Raw genomic sequence first — 23,254 nt, 5'->3', positions numbered from 1 at the left:
AAGACGTCACAAAGAAAGAAAACTACAGGCCAATATCACTGATGAACATAAATGCAAAAATCCTCAACAAAATACTAGCAAACAGAATCCAACAGCACATTAAAAGGATCATACACCATGATCAAGTGGGGTTTATTCCAGGAATGCAAGGATTCTTCAATATACGCAAATCAATCAACGTGATATACCATAGTAACAAATTGAAGGAGAAAAACCAAAATATCATCTCAATAGATGCAGAGAAAGCTTTCGACAAAATTTAATACCTATTTATGATAAAAACCCTGCAGAAAGTAGGCATAGAGGGAACTTTCCTCAACATAATAAAGGCCATCTATGAAAAACCCAGAGCCAACATCGTCCTCAATGGTGAAAAACTGAAACAATTTCCACTAAGATCAGGAACAAGACAAGGTTGCCCACTCTCACCACTATTATTCAACATACTTTTGGAAGTTTTAGCCACAGCAATCAGAGAAGAAAAAGAAATAAAAGGAATCCAAATTGGAAAAGAAGAAGTAAAGCTGTCACTGTTTGCAGATGACATGATACTATACATAGAGAATATTAAGGATGCTACCAGAAAACTACTAGAGCTAATCAATGAATTTGGTAAAGTAGCAGGATACAAAATTAATACACAGAAATCTCTATCATTTCTATACACTAATGATGAAAAATCTGACAGTGAATTTAAGAAAACACTTCCATTACCGTTGCAACAAAAACAACAAAATATCTAGGAATAAACCTGCCTAAGGAGACAAAAGAGCTGTATGCAGAAAATTATGACTCTGATGAAAGAAATTAAAGATGATACAAATAGATGGAGAGATATACCATGTTCTTGGATTGGAAAAATCAATATTGTGAAAATGACTCTACTACCCAAAGCAATCTACACATTCAAGCAATCCCTATCAAAGTACCACTGGCATTTTTCACAGAAGTAGAACAAAACATTTCATAATTTGTATGGAAACACACAAGAACCTGAATAGTCAAAGCCATCTTTAGAACGAAAAATGGGGCTGGAGGAATCAGGCTCCCTGATTTCAGACTATACTACAAAGCTACAGTAATCAAGACAGTATGGTACTGGCACAAAACCAGAAATATAGATCTATGGAACAGGATGGAAAGCCCAGGAATAAATCCACACACATATGGTCACCTTATGTTTGATAAAGGAGGCATGAAAATACAGTGGAGAAAAGACAGCCTCTTCAATAAGTGGTGCTGGGAAAACTGGACAGGTACATATAAAAGTATGAAATTAGAACACTCTCTAGCACCATACACAAAAATAAACTCAAAATGGATTAAAGACCTAAATGTAAGGCCAGACACTATCAAAGTCTTAGAGAAAAACATAGGCAAAACAGTCTAAATATAGACATAAATAGGCAAAACAGACATAAATCACAGCAAAATCCTTTTTGACCCACCTCCTAGAGAAATGAAAATAAAAACAAAAATAAACAAATGGGACCTAATGAAACTTAAAAACTTTTGCACAACAAAGGAAACCATGGACAAGGCCAAAAGACAAACTTCAGAATTGGAGAAAATATTTGCAAATGAAGCAACTGACAAAGGGTTAATCTCCAAAATTTACAAGCAGCTTATGCAGCTCATTAACAAAAAAACAAATGACCCAATCCAAAAATGGGCAGAATATCTAAATAGACGTTTCTCCAAAGATATACAGACTGCCAACTAACACATGAAAGAATGCTCAACATCATTAATCATTATAGAAATGCAAATCAAAACTACAATGAGATATCATCTCACACTGGTCAGAATGGCCATCATCAAAAAACCTACAAACAATAAATGATGGAGAGAGTGTGGAGAAAAAGGAACACTCTTGCACTGTTGGTGGGAATGTACATTGATACAGCCACTATGGAGAACAGTATGGCTGTTCCTTAGAAAACTAAAAGTAGAACTTCCATAGGACCCAGCAATCCCACTACTAGGCATATACCCTGAGAAAACCATAATTCAAAAAGAGTTATGTACCACAATATTCATTGCTGCTCTATTTACAATATCCAGGACATGGAAGCAACATAAGTGTCCATCAACAGATGAATGGATAAAGAAGATGTGGCACATATTCACAATGGAATATTACTCAGCCATAAAAAGAAACGAAATTGAGTTATTTGTAGTGAGGTGGATGGACCTAGAGTCTGTCATATTGAGTGAAATAAGTCAGAAAGAGAAAAACAATTACCATATGCTAACACATATATATGGAATCTAAGGGGAAAAAAAAAAAGGTCATGAAGAACCTAGGGGTAAGACAGGAATAAAGATACAGACCTACTAGAGAATGGACTTGAGGATATGCGGAGGGGGAAGGGTAAGCTGGGACATAGTGAGAGAGTGGCATGGACATATATACACTACCAAACGTAAAATAGATAGCCAGTGGGAAGCAGCCACATAGCACTGGGAGATCATCTTGGTGGTTTGTGACCACCTAGAAGGGTGGGATAGGTAGGGTGGGAGGGAGGGAGACACAAGAGGGAAGAGATATGGGAACATATGTATATGTATAACTGATTTACTTTGTTGTAAAGCAGAAACTAACACACCACTGTAAAGCAATTATACTCCAATAAAGGTGTTAAAAAATGACAAAAAGATAAAGAGAGAATATTAAAAGGAGTAAGGGAAAAACAACAAATAACATACAAGGGAACTCCCATAAGACTATAAGCTGATTTTTTCAGCAGAAACTGCAGGCCAGAAGGGAGTGGCACAATATATTTAAAGTGATGAAAGAGAAAAATTTCCACCCAAGAATACTCTACCCAGCAAGGTTCTTGTTTAGATTTGATGGAGAAATCAAAAACTTTATAGACAAGAAAAAGTGAAAATAATTCAGCACCACCAAACCAGCTTTACAACAAATGTTAAAGGAACCTGTCTAGGCAAAAAAAAAAAAAAAAGGCCACAATTCGAAACAAGAAAATTACAAAATGAAAAAGTTTGCCAGTAAAGGCCAACATACAGCAAAGATAGGAAATCATACACATACAAGCTAGTAAGGAGTTTAAAAGACAAAACTAGTAAAATCATCCATAGTCAGAGTAAGCAGTTAAGGGATACACAAAAGAATTAGATGTAAAATATGATACCCAAAACAGTAATCATGATGAGAGGAGAGTACAAATGCAGGGATTTAAAAATGCATTTGAAATTAAGAGATCAGCAAATTTAAAAAAATCACATATATACATAGACTGCTATAAAAAAAACCTGTGGTAACTGTAAACCAAAAATCTATAATAGATATGCACACAAAAAAGGAAAAGGACTCTAAAGACATAATACTAAACACAGTCATCAAATCACAAGAGAAGGGAAAAAAGAAGAAAAAAAAAGACCCACAAAAACAACCCCCCAAACCATTAACAAAGTGGCAACAAAACATGCATATCAATAATTACCTTAAATGTAAATGGACTAATTGCTCCAGCCAAAAGACACAGAATCGCTGAATGGATACCAAAACAGGACCCACACATTTGCTGCCTACAAGAGTCTCACTTCAGATTTAAAGACACACATAGACTGGGAAATCCCTGGTGGTGCAGTGGCTAGGACTCTGTGCTTCCACTGAAAGGGGACTGGGTTGGAGAATTAAGATCCTGAGAGCCATGTGGCATGGCCAAAAAGAAAAAAGCAAAACATAGGCATACATAGACTGAAAGTGAGGGGATGGAAAAAAGTATTCCATGCAAATAGAAATCAAAAGAAAGTTGGAGTAGTAATACTTATAGCAAACAAAATAGATTTTAAGATAAAGACTGTTACAGGAGACAAAGACACTACATAATGATGAAGGGATCAATCCAAGAAGAAGATATAACAATTGTGAATATATATGCAACCAGCATAGGAGCACCTAAATATTGAATATATAAAGCAAATATGAACAGACATAAAGGGAGAAATTGACAGTAACCCAATAATAGTAGGGGACTTAAACACCTCACTTACATCAATGGACAGATCATCCAGATAGAAAATGAATCTGAAAACGCTGGCCTTAAACTACCCATTAGATCAGATGGACTTAATAGATATGTAGAGAACACTCCATCTGAAAGCCGCAGAACACATTCTTTTCAAGTGCACATTGGAACATTCTCCAGGGTAGGTCACATGCTAGCCTACAAAACAAGTCTCAGGATAATTTAAGAAAACTGAAATCATATCAAGCATCTTTTCAGATCACAACACTTTGAGACTAGAAATCAATAATAAGAAAAAAACTACAAAAAACACAAACACACGGAGGCTAAACAATATTCCACTAAACAATCGGTGGATTACTAAGGATTGAATTTCAAATTGATAAGGCTACACAAAAACTTGATCATGGTTGAATTTTCAATAAAAATAAAAAAAATTTAGATTATTATCAAAATTATGATTATTATTATATCATACAGCAGTGTTTATTGGCACTTAATAAAGCACTGTGCCAAATAAGTTATATACAAGTTCATTTTGTATACACACAAAATTCGTAAACAGCAGCTTCAATTTCCAGAAGAAGAAATCAAGGTTTTAAAATGATAAGTATCATCCCATGATAACACAACTAGTAAGTAGAAGTGCTAGGATCTAGACACAAGTCTCTGCTGTATATTTGTTTAATCATTTATTTAATCATTGTAATTTTGTTAGGATGTTATCCTAACAAATGTTCCTAATCATATTAGGAAATATGATTATTTTCCATTTAAATTATTGCTTAAGTGTACACAGCAATTATGGATCTCTTTCTTCTCTGATGAAGGATGCTATAAGGAAAAATAAGATTTTTCTGTAGAGGCAGAATGCTTGGGCTTGAAGGTAGTTAGACTCCTACTACCTTTATAAACTTTCCAAGTCATCTAAACTGCCTGGGACTGCTTCCTTATCTATAAGTGTCATTTATGACATCAACTTCAGGTAATATACAAGATACCACTTTGAAACCATTGGGAACTATACACACAGTCTTAGCCTAAGTACAGTTTTAATAGATACAAATGTGCCCAAGCTACATTTTACAATTTGAAGAGCATTTTCAAGAAATGGAAAACTTAAGAACATTCATATTTTTATTTGTAGAATTTCATATGAGAGAGTGACTATTATAGAATTTTAAAAAATGACACTCCCAGGGTCTCTGGATCCCAGCTCCCTAGGTTACTGAATTTATATGAAGATAATATTCCAGGGTCTTATAAAGATAAGAGAAGGTATATACAAGAATACAAAAAAATCCTCAAGAACTGCTATATTGACTCATACACATAATTCTACTTGATTTTCATATTTTGCTTTATACTAGGGAATTCATGACTTAAAGACAAAAATTAGGGCCTCCCTGGTGGCGCAGTCATTGAGAGTCTGCCTGCCAATGCAGGGGACACAGGTTCATGCCCTGGTCTGGGAAGAACCCATATGCCAAGGAGTGGCTAGGCCCGTGAGCCATGGCCACTGAGCTTGCGCATCCAGAGCCTGTGCTCCACAACGGGAGAGGCCACAACAGTGAGAGGCCCGCATACCACAAAAAAAAAACAACAGAAAACAAAAAACAAAGACAAAAATTAATGAGTATGTTCATTATGTATAGACATAATTTATGTTGTTATTGTATTCAAATTGTTATTTTATATTACTGGATAAAATTTAGCATTGAATTAGAAAAAAATTACCTTTGAATATTTCCTGTTTGTATACTAGGTGGTATACTACAACCTAACAGTATTCTGACTGCACATTTTGGACTTTGCCTAGAGAAAACTACTCAGGAGAGTATAGTCAGTAACTCATTTGTGTCATCTTTACTTTCCCGAATATATGCTGTCTCATACATTTAAATGCATGTGTGGGATTAAAGATGGCTACACATTCTTTGCTACTTCTCCCATTGAGTCATGAAGTCTAATATTCTTCTCCTTCAATATTGGTTAGCTTTTTTGATTTGCTTACCATAGAATGCATAGAGGTAATGTTCAGAAGCTACTTAGGTATTCCCCTGGGCCTCTTGGAACACTCTTTTTGGGGATCCAGAACTTCCATGTAAAGGGAATGATTCCCCTGAGACTACCAGGCTAGAATGGTCATGTGTAGGTGCTCTGATTGTCCCAGATAAGTCAGCCTTCTAGCCCTCCCTACCAAGGTGATAGACATAAAATTAAAGCCAACTTGACCCTCCCAACCAGACCATGCCCCAGGTGAATATCACTTACTGACCTCAATCAATGCCATGGGCAACTGAAGAATTGCTAGCAAAGCATTCCTCAAATCATGACCTCTTCCTCACCAAACCATGGGATATAATAAAATGGTTCTTGTTTTAAGTCATGAAGTTTTGGGTTAGTTTATTATGAAGCAGTAGATAACTAGAACAGTGCATAAAAGGTAATAATTGCATGTTAATGCCAGAAGTCTTAAATTTCCATAAATCAGTAATAAACTACCACTACTGATAGTTCAGTCCTTACACATAATTATTGTCCACTAGATATAGATAACCACACTACGGTAAATAAATACTATGCACAAGAATGCTTGTATCTCACAAAGGGTACTGAATTTTATTGTAATTCCTCTTATATTCCATAATGGCAAGATTATCTAAATAACCTAAATAATATTAATTTGTAGTCTTACAAATAAACCAAATTAACTAAAATAATGGTTATCTCAGATGCAGTGAAAGAGGCTTGCTTATACCCATAAGCGACTACTTGCACATCACTCAATACAACTCTATGTTAAGTTAAAGGAATATCTGGGTTAGAAAGAACAGTAAGACTCTCAAAATTCATAAACAAGGTGTTTTAAAAAAATATGTCATGGAATTGTCTTCAGGGACAATTTCCTTTTCTTTGCTTCTGTATGAATAAGTAAAATATTTAGAAATGCTTTCTTAGTTTTCCACACGGCCTAAGGTAAGAGGAGTAAATATGAGTTGTAAAAAAAGCTCCATGGTGCACACAAGGACACCAGATCTTTTCTTTGCCTTTTCTTTTTTGCCTTGGCCTATAAAGAAACTAGCTTGGAACTGAGTATATATCAGCAGCTCTTGACCTAACAGGATTAATAGATTTCAGAATTTTCCAAGTTGCCTTGGAATCTATTTTCCAAATTTAGTTTGGGCTCAAGTTCCTCCTTGAAAATTAAGGATCCTAGAGAAACCAAACAAAATGCATTTATTTTAAACGATATATCTTGATCAAATCTCCTGTATAATAAATGTCAAAACATATAGGTAGGTAATTGAATAGTTTGAATGTTACAAACAGTGCTGGCCAAATGTCCATTGGCTGAGATCTGTAACAGATAGTGGTTTCAGTTTTAAAGTAGATAAGATTCATTAACAGTTGTATTACAAGAAGGGAGACAAAAATAGTAAACGTAAGCAACAATAATGTCAAAATGGTAAGAGTTAAAAAGTATAGAATTCAAATATCACTTGAAGTTGGTAGCTAATCTGTGACAACACACTTTGTACTGATCCTGATTGTTAGAGTGATATTGTGAGTCAGGTTTTATATAAACATGATTAATGAAATAAGAGAGTGGAATCAATATTACGCTCTGATTCAGAAACCTTGGAGTGGCAAAAATGTGTTTTAACAAGTCTTCCAGGTTAATTCTGATGTATGTTAATATTCTGGCTTAGACTGTAACTACTTCTACAAAGATCACAAAGTCAAATACTTAAAACAAAGATCAATAGTTGCATTACAGCTCCTTTCCTTCTAAAAATTATCTTCTTAGGATACTAGAATGTATGAGCATTGTTGAACAGACTCTCCTGATCTTCAAGTGGAATATTTGTCTGTAATTTGTAAAGAAGCAGACTGTCCTAGAATTGAAAGGGATGCTCAATAAGCGAAAGGTATGTCATTGAGAAAAAATAAATTATTGACATTTTTTTCAAGTTAAGGTACATTAGGAGTTCTATTTCCCCTTGGATATATAAAGCTGGGACTAGTGTTCCTTCTACCCTAGCAAGAAAACCTATGTAAAGTAAAAAAATCACAACTTTGCTGAACACTGCAAAGAGCCAAAGTCACTAGTCAACCAAGTAGTATCAAATCCACTGACTCTCAACCCCTGCCAAGGAGAGATGAGACACAAGCATGTCACCAGTGACAGACTACAGTTAGAAGAGATGCTGGGTGCCATATAACTAGGTTAGATGCATTCAGCTACAATTGTAATGTATTGTAAAGGTCAGCTGTGGACTAGAGTGTAGCACCTTAGGAGCTGTAGACACAGGAGTTTGCACCCACTTGCAGGCTCTTCTCCATGGACTTCAATCTCCTGCTCATGAGAAAGACTGTGGGAAGAGCAAGAGTTAAGCAAGTACCTTTCTTGGTGTTGCAGGCTTGGAGGGGGAAGTGGTCACTGCTGGGAGAAAAGTATGAAGTCCTGTTGCAACCCTTCTCTGGAAAAGAAAATAAGCCTCTGGGGGAGGAGCAGAAAACCTGTCACCACCAGGGCAAACATGCAGACCCACTGTAGCCACAGGAAAGTTTAAACGAACAAACAAACAAATAACACTTGCAACCCTGGGGAAGTCTTGGACTCAGGAGCCTACACCAATAATATCAGAGACCTGTTACAACTGGGAGAGGGAAAAGAAACTCTCTCATGGAAGGCCAACCAGAGATAGATGGAGTTTGGCTGCCAGGAAGAGAAGAGGCAGGACCACTGAGAAAAGCTATTTCTAAGACCCAGAAACAGATCCTGTCTAAGGTAAAGAACCCCTTGTCCTCACCACCAGACTACCAAGCATCAAGCAGTGTGTAACTGCAGTCTATCACTGGTTGAGGGAAAAAAGTGTGAAGAGGGGTACAATTTGTGGTACAGATGAAAGCAGAAGCTAAAGGTAAAGGAGAAACATTGAGAAAATGCATCTGAAATTCCAGCCTTCAATCTAAGAGGAAGGAATTAAAAGCCAATGGTTCACTGAAGGTAATCATAGGAACAAGACAACCCAAACTCAACTAATTACTGACTATATTCACTCAACAACATCCCTTCCCATATACACACATTCACTAACAGCCTAACAGAAGAGATGTAACCATTTCCAGACATAAAGTCTCTCCTGTTAAACACAAAATGTCTGACATTTAATCAAAAATTACATGACACACAAAAAGGCAAGAAGAAAAGCACAGTGTTAAGAGAGAAAATAATCAACAGAGCAGACTCAAACATGACCCTTGTGTTTAATCCATCAAATGAGAAATTTTAGCAGAGATGGTGCTATGAACTGAATTGTACATCCTGGCCAAACTCATGCATTGAAGCCCCTAAACCCAGTGTGACTGCATTAGTAGACAGGTCCTTTAGGGAGTTAATCAAGGTTAAATGAGGTCATAAGGGTGAGGCCAGATCCCACAGGGCTAATGTCCTTATAAGAAGATGAAGAGATGAAGAGACACAAGAGCACGCACTCTCTCTCTCTGTCTCTCTCTCTCCATATGTACACACAGAGGAAAGACCAAGTGAGGACACAGTGATAAAGCAGCCATCTACAAGTCAGGAAAAGAGGGCTCACCAGACACCAGTCCCCACAGCTCCTTGATTTTGAACATCTAGCCTCCAGATCCGTGAGAAAATAAATTTTTGTTGTTTTAGCCACTCAGTTTGTGGTATTTTGTTATGGCCACCTAAACAGACTAATACACATGAACTCTACTAAAAAATCAAATGGAAATTCAAGAAATAAAAAAAACATGATAAGGGAGATAAAGAATACCTCTGTCAAACTCATAAGTAGTCTCAAAACAGCTGAATAGACAATCATTGAACTTGAAGATTGGTCCATAGAAATAACCCAAGCTTAAAAACAAAAAGAGTGGCAAAAAAAAATAACAGAATTCAAGAGTTATGGGATAATATGAAACAATCTCACATATGTGTAATTTGAATCCCAGAAGAAGAGAGACAATAATGCAGGAGGATTTTGTCAAGAAATAATGGTCAAGAGTTTTCAAAAATTCATGGCAGACATCACAACATAGATGCAAGAAATTCAGAGACTTCTCAGAAGGATAAATTACTAAACAGATAGACAGTCAGATGGGGACACACACACACACACACACACACACACACACACACACACACACACACACACACTCCCAGATACATTATAGTCAAAGTGCTGATAAAAAAATGTTGAAGGCAGCCATCAGAGAAAAGAATCATTATTTCCACAGGAATAAAATTAAGATTTACCACAGACATTAAAAACCATGAAGGACAGAAAATAGTGGAGTCAGGTATTTAAAGTTCAGCTTGGAAAATAAAATTGCTATCTTAGAATTTTATACCCAATGAAAATATCTTTAAAAAGTGAAACTGGTGGGCGCAAGATGACGGAAGAGTAAGACGCAGGGATCACCTTCCTCCTCACAGATACATCAGAAATACATCTACACGTGGAACTTCTCCTATAGAACACCCACCGAACGCTGGCAAAAGACCTCAGACCTCCCAAAAGGCAAGAAACTCCCCACGTACCTGGGTAGGGCAAAAGAAAAAAGAATAAACGGAGACAAAAGAATATGGACGGGACCTGCACCAGTGGGAGGGAGCCATGAAGGAGGAAAGGTTCCCACACACTAGAAGCCCCTTCGCGGGCGGAGTCTGCGGGTGGCGGAGGGGGCAAGCTTCGGAGCCATGGAGAAGAGCGCAGCAACAGGGTGCGGAGGGCAAAGCGGAGAGATTCCACAGAGGATCAGTGCCGACCAGCACTCACCAGCCCGAGAGGCTTGTCTGCTCACCCGCCGGGGTGGGCGGGGCTGGGAGCTGAGCCTCAGGCTTCAGTCGGGTCCCAGGGAAAGGTCTGGAGTTGGCAGAGTGAAAATATCCTGAAGGGGTTAGTGCACCACGGCTAGCCGAGAGGGAGTCCAGTTGAAGTCTGGAGCTGCCAAGGGGTTTAAGCGTGCCGCTTAAAGGAGCTCCAGAAACGGGCACGGAGCTGCCAAAGAGACAAGAGACTTTTTCTTGCCTCTTCGCTTCCTGGGGCGCGAGGAAAGGGGATTAAGGGCACCACATAAAGGAGCTCCAGAAACGGGCGCGAGCTGCGGCTGTCGGCATGGACAACAGAGACAGGTGTGGGATGCTAGGGTTGCTACTGCCGACACCAAGAGGCCCGTGTGCGAGCGCAGGTCGCCCTCCACACCGCCCCACCCGGGAGCCTGTGCAGCCCGCCACCGCCAGGGTCCCGGGATCCAGGGACTGCTTCCCCGGAAAAACGCACGGTGCGCCTTGGGCTGGTGCAGCGTCACGCCAGCATCTGCCGCCACGGACTCGCCCCACATCCGTGCCCCCCGCCCCGCCCCACCTGAGTGAGCCAGAGACCACGAATCAGCTGCTCCGTTAACCCCACCCTGTATGAGCGAACGGCAGATGCCCTCCGACGACCTACGTGCAGAGGCAGGGCCAAGTCCAAAGCTGAACCCCAGGAGCTGTGCGAACAAAGAGAGGGGGAGGTCTCTCCCAGCAGCCTCAGAAGCAGTGGGTTAAAGCTCCACAGTCAACTTGAAGAGCCCTGCATCTGTGGAAAACCTGAATAGACAGTGAAATATCCCAAGTTGAGGAGGTGGACTTTGGGAGCAAGATATACTATTATTTTCCCCTTTTTTCTTTTTGTGAGTGTGTATGTGTGTGCTGCTGTGTGAGATTTTGTCTGTATAGCTTTATTTTCACCATTTGTCCTAGGGTTAGACCGACCTGTTTTTTTTTTCTATTTTTTTTCTTTAATAGAAATTTTTCTTCTTAATAATAATTTTTTTATTTTAATAACTGTATTTTACCCTACTTTATTTTGTCTTCTCCCCTTTCTTTCTTCCTTTCTTCCCTCCTTTCTTTCCTATTTCCCTCCTTCCTTCCTTCCTCCCTTCCTTCCTTTATTCCCTCCTTCCTTCCTCCCTTCCTTTCTTCCTCCCTCCCTTCCTTTCTTTATTCCCTCCTTCCTTCCTCCCTTCCTTTCTTCCTTCCTTCCCTCCCTTCCTCCTTCCTTCCTTCCTTTCTTGCCTTTCTATTTTTTTCTCCCTTTTATTTTGAGCCGGGTGGATTAAAGGCTCTTGGCACTCCAGCCAGGTGTCAAGGCTGTGTCTCTGAGGTGGAAGAACCAACCTCAGGACACTGGTCCACAAGAGACCTCTCAGCACCATGTAATATCAAACGGTGAAAATCTCCCAGAGATCTCCATCTCAACACCAAGACCCAGCTTCACTCAAGGACCAGCAATGAACAGTGCTGGACACTCTATCCCCAACAAATAGCAAGACAGGTCTACAGCCCCATCCATTAGCAGAGAGGCTGCCTAAAATCATAATAAGGCTACCAACATCCCCATACACACCACCAGAGGTGGACCTGCCCACCAGAAAGACAAGATCCAGCCTCATCCACCAGAACAGATGCACTAGTGCCCCCAACCAGGAAACCTGCTCAACCCACTGAACCAACCTTAGCCAATGGGGACAGCCACCAAAAACAGATAGAACTACGAACCTGCAGCCTACAAAAAGGAGACCCCAAACCCAGTAAGATAAGCAAAATGGGAAGAGAGAAAAACACAGAACAGATGAAGGAGCAAGATAAAAACCAGACCTAACAAATGAAGAGGTAATAGCCAGTCTACCTGAAAGAGAATTCAGAATAATGATAGTAAAGATGATTCAAAATCTTGGAAATAGAATAGACAAATTGCAAGAAACAGTTAACAAGGACCTAGAAGAAATAAAGAGGAAGCAAGTAACGATGAGCAACACAATAAATGAAATGAAAAATACTCTAGATGGGATCAATAGCAGAATAACTGAGGCAGAAGGACGGATAAGTGACCTGGAAGATAAAATAGTGGAAATAACTACTGCACAGCAGAAGAAAGAAAAAAGAATGAAAAGAACTGAGGACAGTCTCAGAGATCTCTGGAACAACATTAAACGCACCAACATTCGAATCATAGGTGTCCCAGAAGAAGAAGAGAAAAAGAAAGGGACTGAGAAAATATTTGAAGAGATTATAGTTGAAAACTTCCCTAATATAGGAAAGGAAATAGTCAATCAAGTCCAGGAAGCACAGAGAGTCCAATACAGGATAAACCCAAGGATAAACACGCCGAGACACATAATAATCAAACTGTCAAAAATTAAATACAAAGAAAACATATTAAAAGCAGCAAGGGAAAAACAACAAATAACACACAAGGGAATCCCCATAAGGTTAATATCTGATCTTTCAGCAGGAACTCTACAAGCCAGAAGGGACTGGCAGGACATATTTCAAGTGATGAACGAAAAAAAACTACAACCAAGATTACTCTACCCAGCAAGGATCTCATTCAGATTTGATGGAGAAATTAAAACCTTTACAGACAAGCAAAAGCTGAGAGAGTTCAGCACCACCAAACCAGCTTTACAGCAAATGTTAAAGGAACTTCTCTAAGCAAGAAACATAAGAGAAGGAAAAGACCTACAAGAACAACCCGAAACAATTAAGTAAATGGTAATAGGAATGCACATATCAATAATTACCTTAAATGTAAATGGATTAAATGCTCCCACCAAAAGACACAGACTGGCTGAATGGATACAAAAACAGGACCCATATATAGGCTGTCTACAAGAGACCCACTTCAGACCTAGGGACACTTACAGGCTGAAAGTGAGGGGATGGAAAAAGATATTCCATGCAAATGGAAATCAGAAGAAAGCTGGAGTAGCAATTCTCATATCAGACAAAATAGACATTAAAATAAAAACTATTACAAGAGACAAAGAAGGACACTACATAATGATCAAGGGATCGATCCATGAAGAAGATATAACAATTGTAAATATTTATGCACCCAACATAGGAGCACCTCAATACATAAGGCAAATACTAACAGCCATAAAAGGGGAAATCGACAGTAACACAATCATAGTAGGGGACTTTAACACCCCATTGTCACCAATGGACAGATCATCCAAAATGAAAATAAATAAGGAAACACAAGCTTTAAATGATACATTATACAAGATGGATTTACTTGATATTTATAGGAGATTCCATCCAAAAACAACAGAATACACATTTTTCTCAAGTGCCCATGGAACATTCTCCAGGATAGATCATATCTTGGGTCACAAATCTAGCCTTGGCAAATTTAAGAAAATTGAAATCATATCAAGTATCTTTTCTGACCACAACGCTATGAGACTAGATATCAATTACAGGAAAAGATCTGTAAAAAATAGAAACAAATGGAGGCTAAAGGATACACTACTTAATAACGAAGTGATCACTGAAGAAATCAAAGAGGAAATCAAAAAGTACTTAGAAACGAATGACAATAAGACACGACGACCCAAAACCTATGGGATACAGCAAAAGCAGTTCTAAGAGGGAAGTTTATAGCAATACAATCATACCTTAAGAAACAGGAAGCATCTCAAATAAACAACCTAACTTTACACCTAAAGCAATTAGAGAAGGAAGAACAAAAAAACCCCCCCAAATTTAGCAGAAGGAAAGAAACCATAAAGATCAGATCAGAAATAAATGAAAAAGAAATGAAGGAAATGATAGCAAAGATCAATAAAAGTAAAAGCTGGTTCTTTGAGAAGATTAACAAAATTGATAAACCATTAGCCAGACTCATCAAGAAAAAAAGGGAGAAGACTCAAATCAATAGAATTAGAAATGAAAAAGGAGATGTAACAACTGACTCTGCAGAAATACAAAAGCTTATTAGAAATTACTACAAGCAACTCTATGCCAATAAAATGGACAACCTGGAAAAAATGGACAAATTCTTAGAAATGCACATCCTGCCGAGATTGAACGAGGAAGAAATAAAAATATGAACAGACCAATCACAAGCACTGAAATTGAAATGGTGATTCAAAATCTTCCAACAAACAAAAGCCCAGGACCAGATGGCTTCACAGGCGAATTCTATCAAACATTTAGAGAAGAGCTAACACCTATCCTTCTCAAACTCTTCCAAAAGATAGCAGAGGGAAGAACACTCCCAAACGCTTTCGACGAGGCCACCATCACCCTGATACCAAAACCAGACAAAGACGTCACAAAGAAAGAAAACTACAGGCCAATATCACTGATGAACATAAATGCAAAAATCCTCAACAAAATACTAGCAAACAGAATCCAACAGCACATTAAAAGGATCATACACCATGATCAAGTGGGGTTTATTCCAGGAATGCAAGGATTCTTCAATATACACAAATCAATCAACGTGATACACCATATCAACAAACTGAAGGAGAAAAACCATATGATCATCTCAATAGATGCAGAGGAAGCTTTTGACAAAATTCAACACTGATTTATGATAAAAACGCTGCAGAAAGTAGGTATACAGGGAACTTTCCTCAACATAATAAAGGCCATATATGACAAACCCACAGCTAGCATCGTTCTCAATGGTGAAAAACTGAAACCATTTCCACTAAGATCAGGAACAAGACAAGGTTGCCCACTCTCACCACTATTATTCAACATAGTTTTGGAAATTCTAGCCACAGCAATCAGAGAAAATAAAGAAATAAAAGGAATCCAAATAGGAAAAGAAGAAGTAAAGCTGTCACTGTTTGCAGATGACATGATACTATACATAGAGAATACTAAGGATGCTACCAGAAAACTACTAGAACTAATCAATGAATTTGGTAAAGTAGCAGGATACAAAATTAATGCACAGAAATCTCTGGCATTCTTATACACTAATGATGAAAAATCTGAGAGGGAAATTAAGAAAACACTCCCATTTACCATTGCAACAAAAAGAATAAAATATCTAGGAATAAACCTACCTAAGGAGACAAAAGACTTGTATGCAGAAAACTATAAGACACTGATGGAAGAAATTAAAGATGATACAAATAGATGGAGAGATATACCATGTTCTTGGAGTGGAAGAATCAACATTGTGAAAATGACTCTATTACCCAAAACAATCTACAGATTCAATGCAATCCCTATCAAATTACCACTGGCATTTTTTACAGAACTAGAACAAAGAATTTCACAATTTGTATGGAAACACAAAAGACCCCGAATAGCCAAAGCAATCTTGAGAACGAAAAATGGAGCTGGAGGAATCAGGTTCCCTGACTTCAGACTACACTACAAGGCGACACTAATCAAGACAGTATGGTACTGGCACAAAAACAGAAATATAGATCAATGGAACAGGATAGAAAGCCCAGAGATAAACCCACACACATATGGTCACCTTATCTTTGATAAAAGAGGGAAGGATACACCATGGAGAAAAGACAGCCTCTTCAATAAGTGGTGCTGGGAGAACTGGAGAGCTACCTGTAGAAGTATGAAATTAAAACACTCCCTAACACCATACACAAAAATAAACTCAAAATGGGTTAAAGACCTAAATGTAAGGCCAGACACTATCAAACTCTTAGAGGAAAACATAGGCAGAACACTCTATGACATAAATCACAGCAAGATCCTTTTTGACCCATCTCCTAGAGGAATGGAAATAAAAACAAAAAGAAACAAATGGGATCTAATGAAACTTAAAAGCTTTTGCAGAGCAAAGGATACCATAAACAAGACCAAAAGACAACCCTCAGAATGGGAGAAAATAGTTGCAAATGAAGCAACTGACAAAGGATTAATCTCCAGAATTTATAAGCAACTCATGCAGCTCAATAATAAAATAACAAACAACCCAATCCAAAAATGGGCAGAAGAACTAAATAGACATTTCTCCAAAGAAGATATACAGATTGCCAACAAACACATGAAAGAATGCTCAACATCATTAATCATTAGAGAAATGCAAATCAAAACTACAATGAGATATCATCTCACACCGGTCAGATTGGCCATCATCAAAAACTCTAGAAACAATAAATGCTGGAGAGGGTGTGGAGAAAAGGAACCCTCTTGCACTGCTGGTGGGAATGTAAAATGATACAGCCACTATGGAGAACAGTATGGAGGTTCCTTAAAAAACTACAAATAGAACTACCATATGACCCAGCAATCCCACTACTGGGCATATACCCTGAGAAAACCATAATTCAAAAAGAGTCATGTACCAAAATGTTTATTGCAACTCTATTTACAATAGCCAGGACATGGAGGCAACCTAAGTGTCCATCAACAGATGAATGAATAAAGAAGATGTGGCACATATATACAATGGAATATTACTCTGCCATAAAAAGAAATGAAGCTGAGTTATTTGTAATGAGGTGGATAGACCTGGATTCTGTCATACAGAGTGAAGTAAGTCAGAAAGAGAAAAACAAATTCCATATGCTAACACATATATATGGAATCTGAAAAAAAAAGAAAATGGTCAGAAGAACCTGGGGCAAGACGGGAATAAAGATGCAGACCTACTAGAGAATGGACTTGAGGATATGGGGAGGGGGAAAGTTAAGCTGGACAAAGTGAGAGAGTGGCAGGGACATATACACACTACCAAATGTAAATTAGATAGCTAGTGGGAAGCTGCAGCATAGCACAGGGAGTTCACCTCTGTGCTTTGTGACCACCTAGATGGGTGGGATAGGGAGGGTGGGAGGAAGGGTGACACAAGAGGGAAGAGATATGGGAACATATGTATATGTATAACTGATTCACTTTGTTGTAAAGCTGAAACTAACACACTATTGTAAAACAGTTATACTCAAATAAAGATGTTAAAAAATAAATAAATAAAAAATGAAACTGCACAGACATACTCTACACACAATATAAAAATAAATTCTTCAGGGAGAAGGAATATGATACCAGATGAAACTTGGATGTACACACACACACAAAAGTCTTCAGAAAAATCCATTTTCCCAACTGCCTTAGCTATTGCACTGCTGAAAAGAATGGAGCCTTTGCATCTCAGCCCATAAGCTTTAGAAAGTGATCATCTCAGTCAGGGTCTTCAACAGGACTGGAGAGCAATCAACTCCTACAGTCTATTATCTTAGCACCTAGCATCCTTCTAAAGAGTGGCTGAAATGAATTGATGTCTCTGTTCAAAAAGTCATTTACTGATATCTTACAAATATGGTGATTGGAAGGAACTCCATAATAAGAATATGAATATCTCAGTGACAGTCTCTAATAACATTATTATTATTTTGCATATGAATAAGATGTCTTTATTGGCCAAAAAAAACCACTGAAAGAAAGGGTTCAAACAGACTTTCAAAATTAACTGGACTAGTCCAATAAGCTACAGTGGACTGGTAGCCTCATTCTCAAGACAATTTCTTGTCCTTTATTATGGTTCTTGTTAGACTGTCCTGAACTTTGCTAGTTGGAATTCCTTCCTGCTTTTGACAACAGCATATTTCAGAAAATTGTTAAAATTCCTATATTCCTATGATTCTATTTCTTTAAATTTTACTCTTCAAGTATTCTGTAGCCTATAATGAAATTTAAGATGTACTGTCAGATGACCAGGACAGAATGCAAGACTCATAGAATACAGGAGAGAGGACATATATTACATTCATATTTGAATTTGGAAGAAGCCTAATGATAATGGTACTTATCTAAAGAGGGCAACTACAGTATGCAAAAATAATATTCTGTAAACCATAAGACAAAATTAGTTTTATTATAAAAATACATATGCTTTGTATATGAGTCATATAGAATTGACACAACCGATAGAATTTACTATGCTGCATTGAAGTGAATACTTATTGCTTTCTTGCTGAATTTCTGATATTTTTGTTCCTTCATTTATATCTCTATTTGCAAACATTATTTCAATAACATATTAGGAAGTAGAACATACTGTTTTGTAGTAATTTTGGTAATGCCTTTTAAAGCATCCCATCCAGGATAAGAAGACTGTACAAGAACTACATGGCTACCATTACTATCACATTGATCTAGGAAATCAGGAATTTATTTAGTGTTAGTAGGAAAACATAAGAAAGAAAGTCTTTCCCATCTGCCTACTAATTCAATTCAATTAAATAAACATTCATTTTATTTATTTTATTTTCATGCACTGTGCAAGACATGGGCAGGCAGCTTAAAAGAAAAAAGAACAACGTGCTCACTTACTAGTTTGATTCGATGACCAGGAGTTGCACTGATTTCCCATGTGCATTCTTTCCGGCTTGGGTACTTGTCTGGCCAGTTGGGACTAGTGATGAAGCCACTTGGACTGTGAATCTTCTGTTCACACTCAGCTGTGCCAATAATGATAAAATCAATTAGTGTGGAAATCTAGCCCAGGATTGGGCCAGCAAGGAAGTAGCCTGTTTACACACTATTCTGATGAAAGATTTTCCTCAAAACTAATCATCACTCTAGTCTCCAGTATCATATTCATCTGCTTTGGAAAACCTGTTGCATAATCATAATCATAATCAGAAAATTTGGGGGGGTTCACATGAAATTGTGTTTACAATGAATTAAATAAATGCCTACAAGAAAATGAACTATTTTTAACTGCTGGATCTGTAAGTTTAGATTTTAACAGAGCAACTTATTGACAATCAAAGATATCAACTCTTGGTATGTGCAAAATATTTATTGCAATGCCCCAACAAAAATGACTATGTCATTTTCAGTTATTTTTTCCCTATTAACAGAAACATCATTTATAGCTAATTAGTATCACTAAGCCACTTTATGAAACATGTCTTTACATTTTCTCTGTCTCTTTGTTAAAGTATACACTTGAATACTTAAACCATAATTTTAGCTGCTAAAGTAAATTATCTGTCATTTCATCACAGTGAAATGAAGCACTAAGGGGAAATATATGTAAATAGCTACTAGCTTCTGAATTAATTTAAAAAAATAATTTTTTTTAACAGCCACAATAGTTTATTTACAATTGAACTCTTTATATTTACAAGACAACCAATTTTACAGATCAGAAATGGTATCAAAAGAATGAATTACAACACAGACAACAATATGAAATGGGCATAAAACAAAGCTGAAGTGGACAAACAAGCAATTTCTCTTTTTAATTTATTAACACTAGCTTAAACTTTGTTAAGGAAAGAAACAAAGAACTGTGTTTTAGGAGAATTGCAGGTCCTTCAGTTGAAGATTGAATTTCACAGTGTTGTATCACATGTAGGGCAAAAAATAAGACTAATTTTCCCCCCACACTTCAACACACTGTAATTTTGCTCTTGGAACTTTGCTAATCTACTCTCCAACCTCCTTCTCAACAAAACTTCCACATATCCAAATCAAAGGAGAATTGATCTAGAAGAGGGGACAATAAAATAAGAGGTCCTAGGTAGAGGGAAAACCAAGGAAATAGAATCCACTTAAGTCTGGCCAGATAGCACCCATGGATTCCTCTTAGTCTAAATTAAATTAAAATTAATTTTTAAAATTAATTTAAATTTAAATTTAATTAATTAAATTAATTTTTAAATTAATTAATTAAAAATGTCATTCAATTAACATGATATTTCTTTTAGGTCTTACAATGTAAACAACTTCATCTTGTAGGGGCTCATCCAATATTGTTAATTTCAAACTTCAAAAACATGTAATATCCTCAGACTGTATTCTATCTATATAATTTATGAAGTGTTACCCTGCACATCCTGGTTTAGATTGGAAATAATTTGTTATGTATTGTGTAACCCATTCTAAAATACAATTAATTCTGTGAAATTTTCCAAGAAATCTCTGGGGAAATACTTTACTATATGGAAAAAGCACTTGTTGCACTACAGGACTTCATGGTGAGGATAAAATGACTGACATTACTTTGCTGTTGGCACATGCTCTCTAACTAGACTTTGCTTTAACTGTGCTGGGTTTCCATAGGGAGATCTGGATTCTTAACCAAGGGACCCAAAAAAGGGTGAAATTCAGCTCTTTTCAAATAATATAGGGTCATGCAGCAAGACAGTAGTCTTAAAGTCTGGATCCTGTCTTGACAAGGTTTCCTAAATCCCATTATCCCTGTCCTTGCCTTGGCTATATGAAGTGTGGAATCTCCCAGATCTGGCAAATAGTTTAGTTTATAAGACAAAGCCAAGAGGCTCACTGCTAAACTGTATAAGGCACCTGTACTATAGCAGTGGTGAAAGAAAATCCAGCCCCTTTACTAACAGTAAAGATGAACTTTATTAGGGGTGCCTGGATACAGTTCCATTTAAAAAGAAGTCCTTTCTTGAAAATATTTACTGTAATGAAGGGAGACTTAGGATATCTAAATTTATTTGCTACCTGTGAGTCACAGGCTACCTGCATACTTTGAAAAGCTGTCTCATTTTTTTTCTGAATTACCTTCCATATTTCAAAATAACTGGGCCTATTCCCAGTCTATTGATTTAACAGAATACTTTACCAAGTTACACATATCACAATCTCACTGGTTTATGCTCATACATGAGAGTAAAAAGAGAAAAAAATCCTACTTGCATATGATTCTGGGCAATGTCATTAACTCTGTGAAATAAAGAGGAAAAAAATGTGACATATGACCATATTTGAATGGAACTGAATGGAACAAGGTTCAATTCAGGGTATTCTGTACTATTTGAATGTGCATACAAAGATGTGCTATCTACCTGTGGTTCTAGTCAGGCACCCACCACTCTACATGTGCTAGTGACTAGTTATGAAAACTGCCTTAGTAATAAATCCAAGTTAAATGGAAATTTCAGGAGCAGACCCACAAAGGAAGAAATAAGACCTGAATAACTATTTCTTGTTCCCATGTAGCTCATATTGGCTCAGGAGATTAAGACAATTATCTTTATAAAACCTTGGAATATGGTAAGACTTTGGGACCAAACACTGGTAGGCTAATATTGAGTTACTAGGATGCTTTTGTGTGTGTGTGTGTGCTGGGGAGGGGGCAAAATCATGACTTAAATCTCTAAATGGCACAGTATTTTCAAATGTCTTTCTTCTGGTAGGCATTTGAATTTGATACTCCTGGTATTTAAAGTGACATCACTCATGTAGCACATATATGAGATATTTTGGGGAGGGAAATTGAACCAAATGTAAAACATTTAGCAGAAGTTAAGTTTAAATATGGATATAGTTATAAGGTCTGTTCTGTGAAGACTGAGGGATAATGTAGTGCCTTTCTGGCTACCAGATGGCATCACAGCAGCTTCTATGTCTGTTATACAAAGTTATTCTAATGCCAACCATATATGAAGTGCAGTACCTTTAGGTAATACAAGGTTTCCAATAGTATGACTTGGATCTTTGAACACTGCATGTATTTTTATTTTTGACATTTGAACAGTTAACATTTATCACTCATTGATATGATTAACTCTACCTAGAAGGACTGCTTTACCCAAACTGCATGAAATTCTAGATGTTGTCAAAAAAAGAACACTTCTTTCATACCTTCCTTGCAATCATGTTTATTTTCATGCAGCACAAATCCATTACGGCACTGACACATGTAGCTTCCCATTGTGTTGACACACTCATGTTGGCACCCGCCATTATCCTTAGAGCACTCATCTTTGTCTAGCAAAGAGATAACCCCATAGATTAGTAAGTAGCTTTAAAAACAAAGGATATCAAAGGAGAGTCATTTAATTGTGGTTAACACTGGCAAAGGGTAAACTAAGTCGCAGCTTTCCGTGTTCCCAACATAAAACAAAAAAAAAAAATCAAAAAATTTATAGTGTCTTAGTTCTACCCACTCCTTGTTTAGCTTGGAGCCTTGTGCCATGAATTGTTTCCAAGATCATTTGCACTAGGGTGGCAACATGTAGTCCTCTTTCATTCCTATGCTGAAGTTTTGAGTAGGGCAAAGGAAATGAAAGAATCTTTTTCCAACTAATCCGAAATATTTACAGCCAATTTTTTCTGCTGTGGTCTCTCCCGTTGCGGAGCACAGGCTCCGGACGCGCAGGCTCAGCGGCCATGGCTCACCAACCCAGCCGCTCCACGGCATGTGGGATCCTCCCGGACCGGGGCACAAACCCGTGTCCCCTGCATCGGCAGGCAGACTCTCAACCACTGCGCCACCAGAGAAGCCCCATAGCCAATTTTTAAAATAAATTAAAAATTGTGAGTAGTTTGATTAAATGCAAATAATGGCATTTAAGTGGAGGGAAATCCTTCACTATATTAACCATGGTGTATAAGCAGAGGCTAAACACGTTTCCAAGATTTGTGTGTAATCGTTTTTTAAAAATCACTCAGTATAATTACTGTAGTTGATTTTTTTCATTAATTT

At 37.5% G+C, this 23,254-nt stretch overlaps 1 protein-coding gene across 8 annotated transcripts in view; it reads right to left on the bottom strand.

Moving 5' to 3' along the window:
- Nucleotides 1–23,254, bottom strand: part of TLL1 (tolloid like 1) — a 261,648-nt gene that overhangs the window by 22,047 nt on the left and 216,347 nt on the right. For 6 of the 8 annotated variants that reach the window (XM_067036943.1, XM_059065868.2, XM_059065869.2 and 3 more), the window contains 2 exons: nucleotides 22,411–22,536; nucleotides 19,123–19,250 (listed from right to left, as the gene is read on the bottom strand). In XM_067036943.1, coding sequence (XP_066893044.1) covers nucleotides 19,123–19,250; nucleotides 22,411–22,536 — 254 coding nt within the window. The remainder of the gene's footprint in view (nucleotides 1–19,122; nucleotides 19,251–22,410; nucleotides 22,537–23,254) is intronic. The other 2 variants (XM_067036944.1, XM_067036942.1) reach the window with 1 other exon arrangement.

The sequence above is a fragment of the Kogia breviceps genome, chromosome 6, assembly GCF_026419965.1.
Source record: "Kogia breviceps isolate mKogBre1 chromosome 6, mKogBre1 haplotype 1, whole genome shotgun sequence".
Classification (NCBI taxonomy): domain Eukaryota; kingdom Metazoa; phylum Chordata; class Mammalia; order Artiodactyla; family Physeteridae; genus Kogia; species Kogia breviceps.
This window is presented reverse-complemented; position numbering and strand designations above follow the sequence as displayed.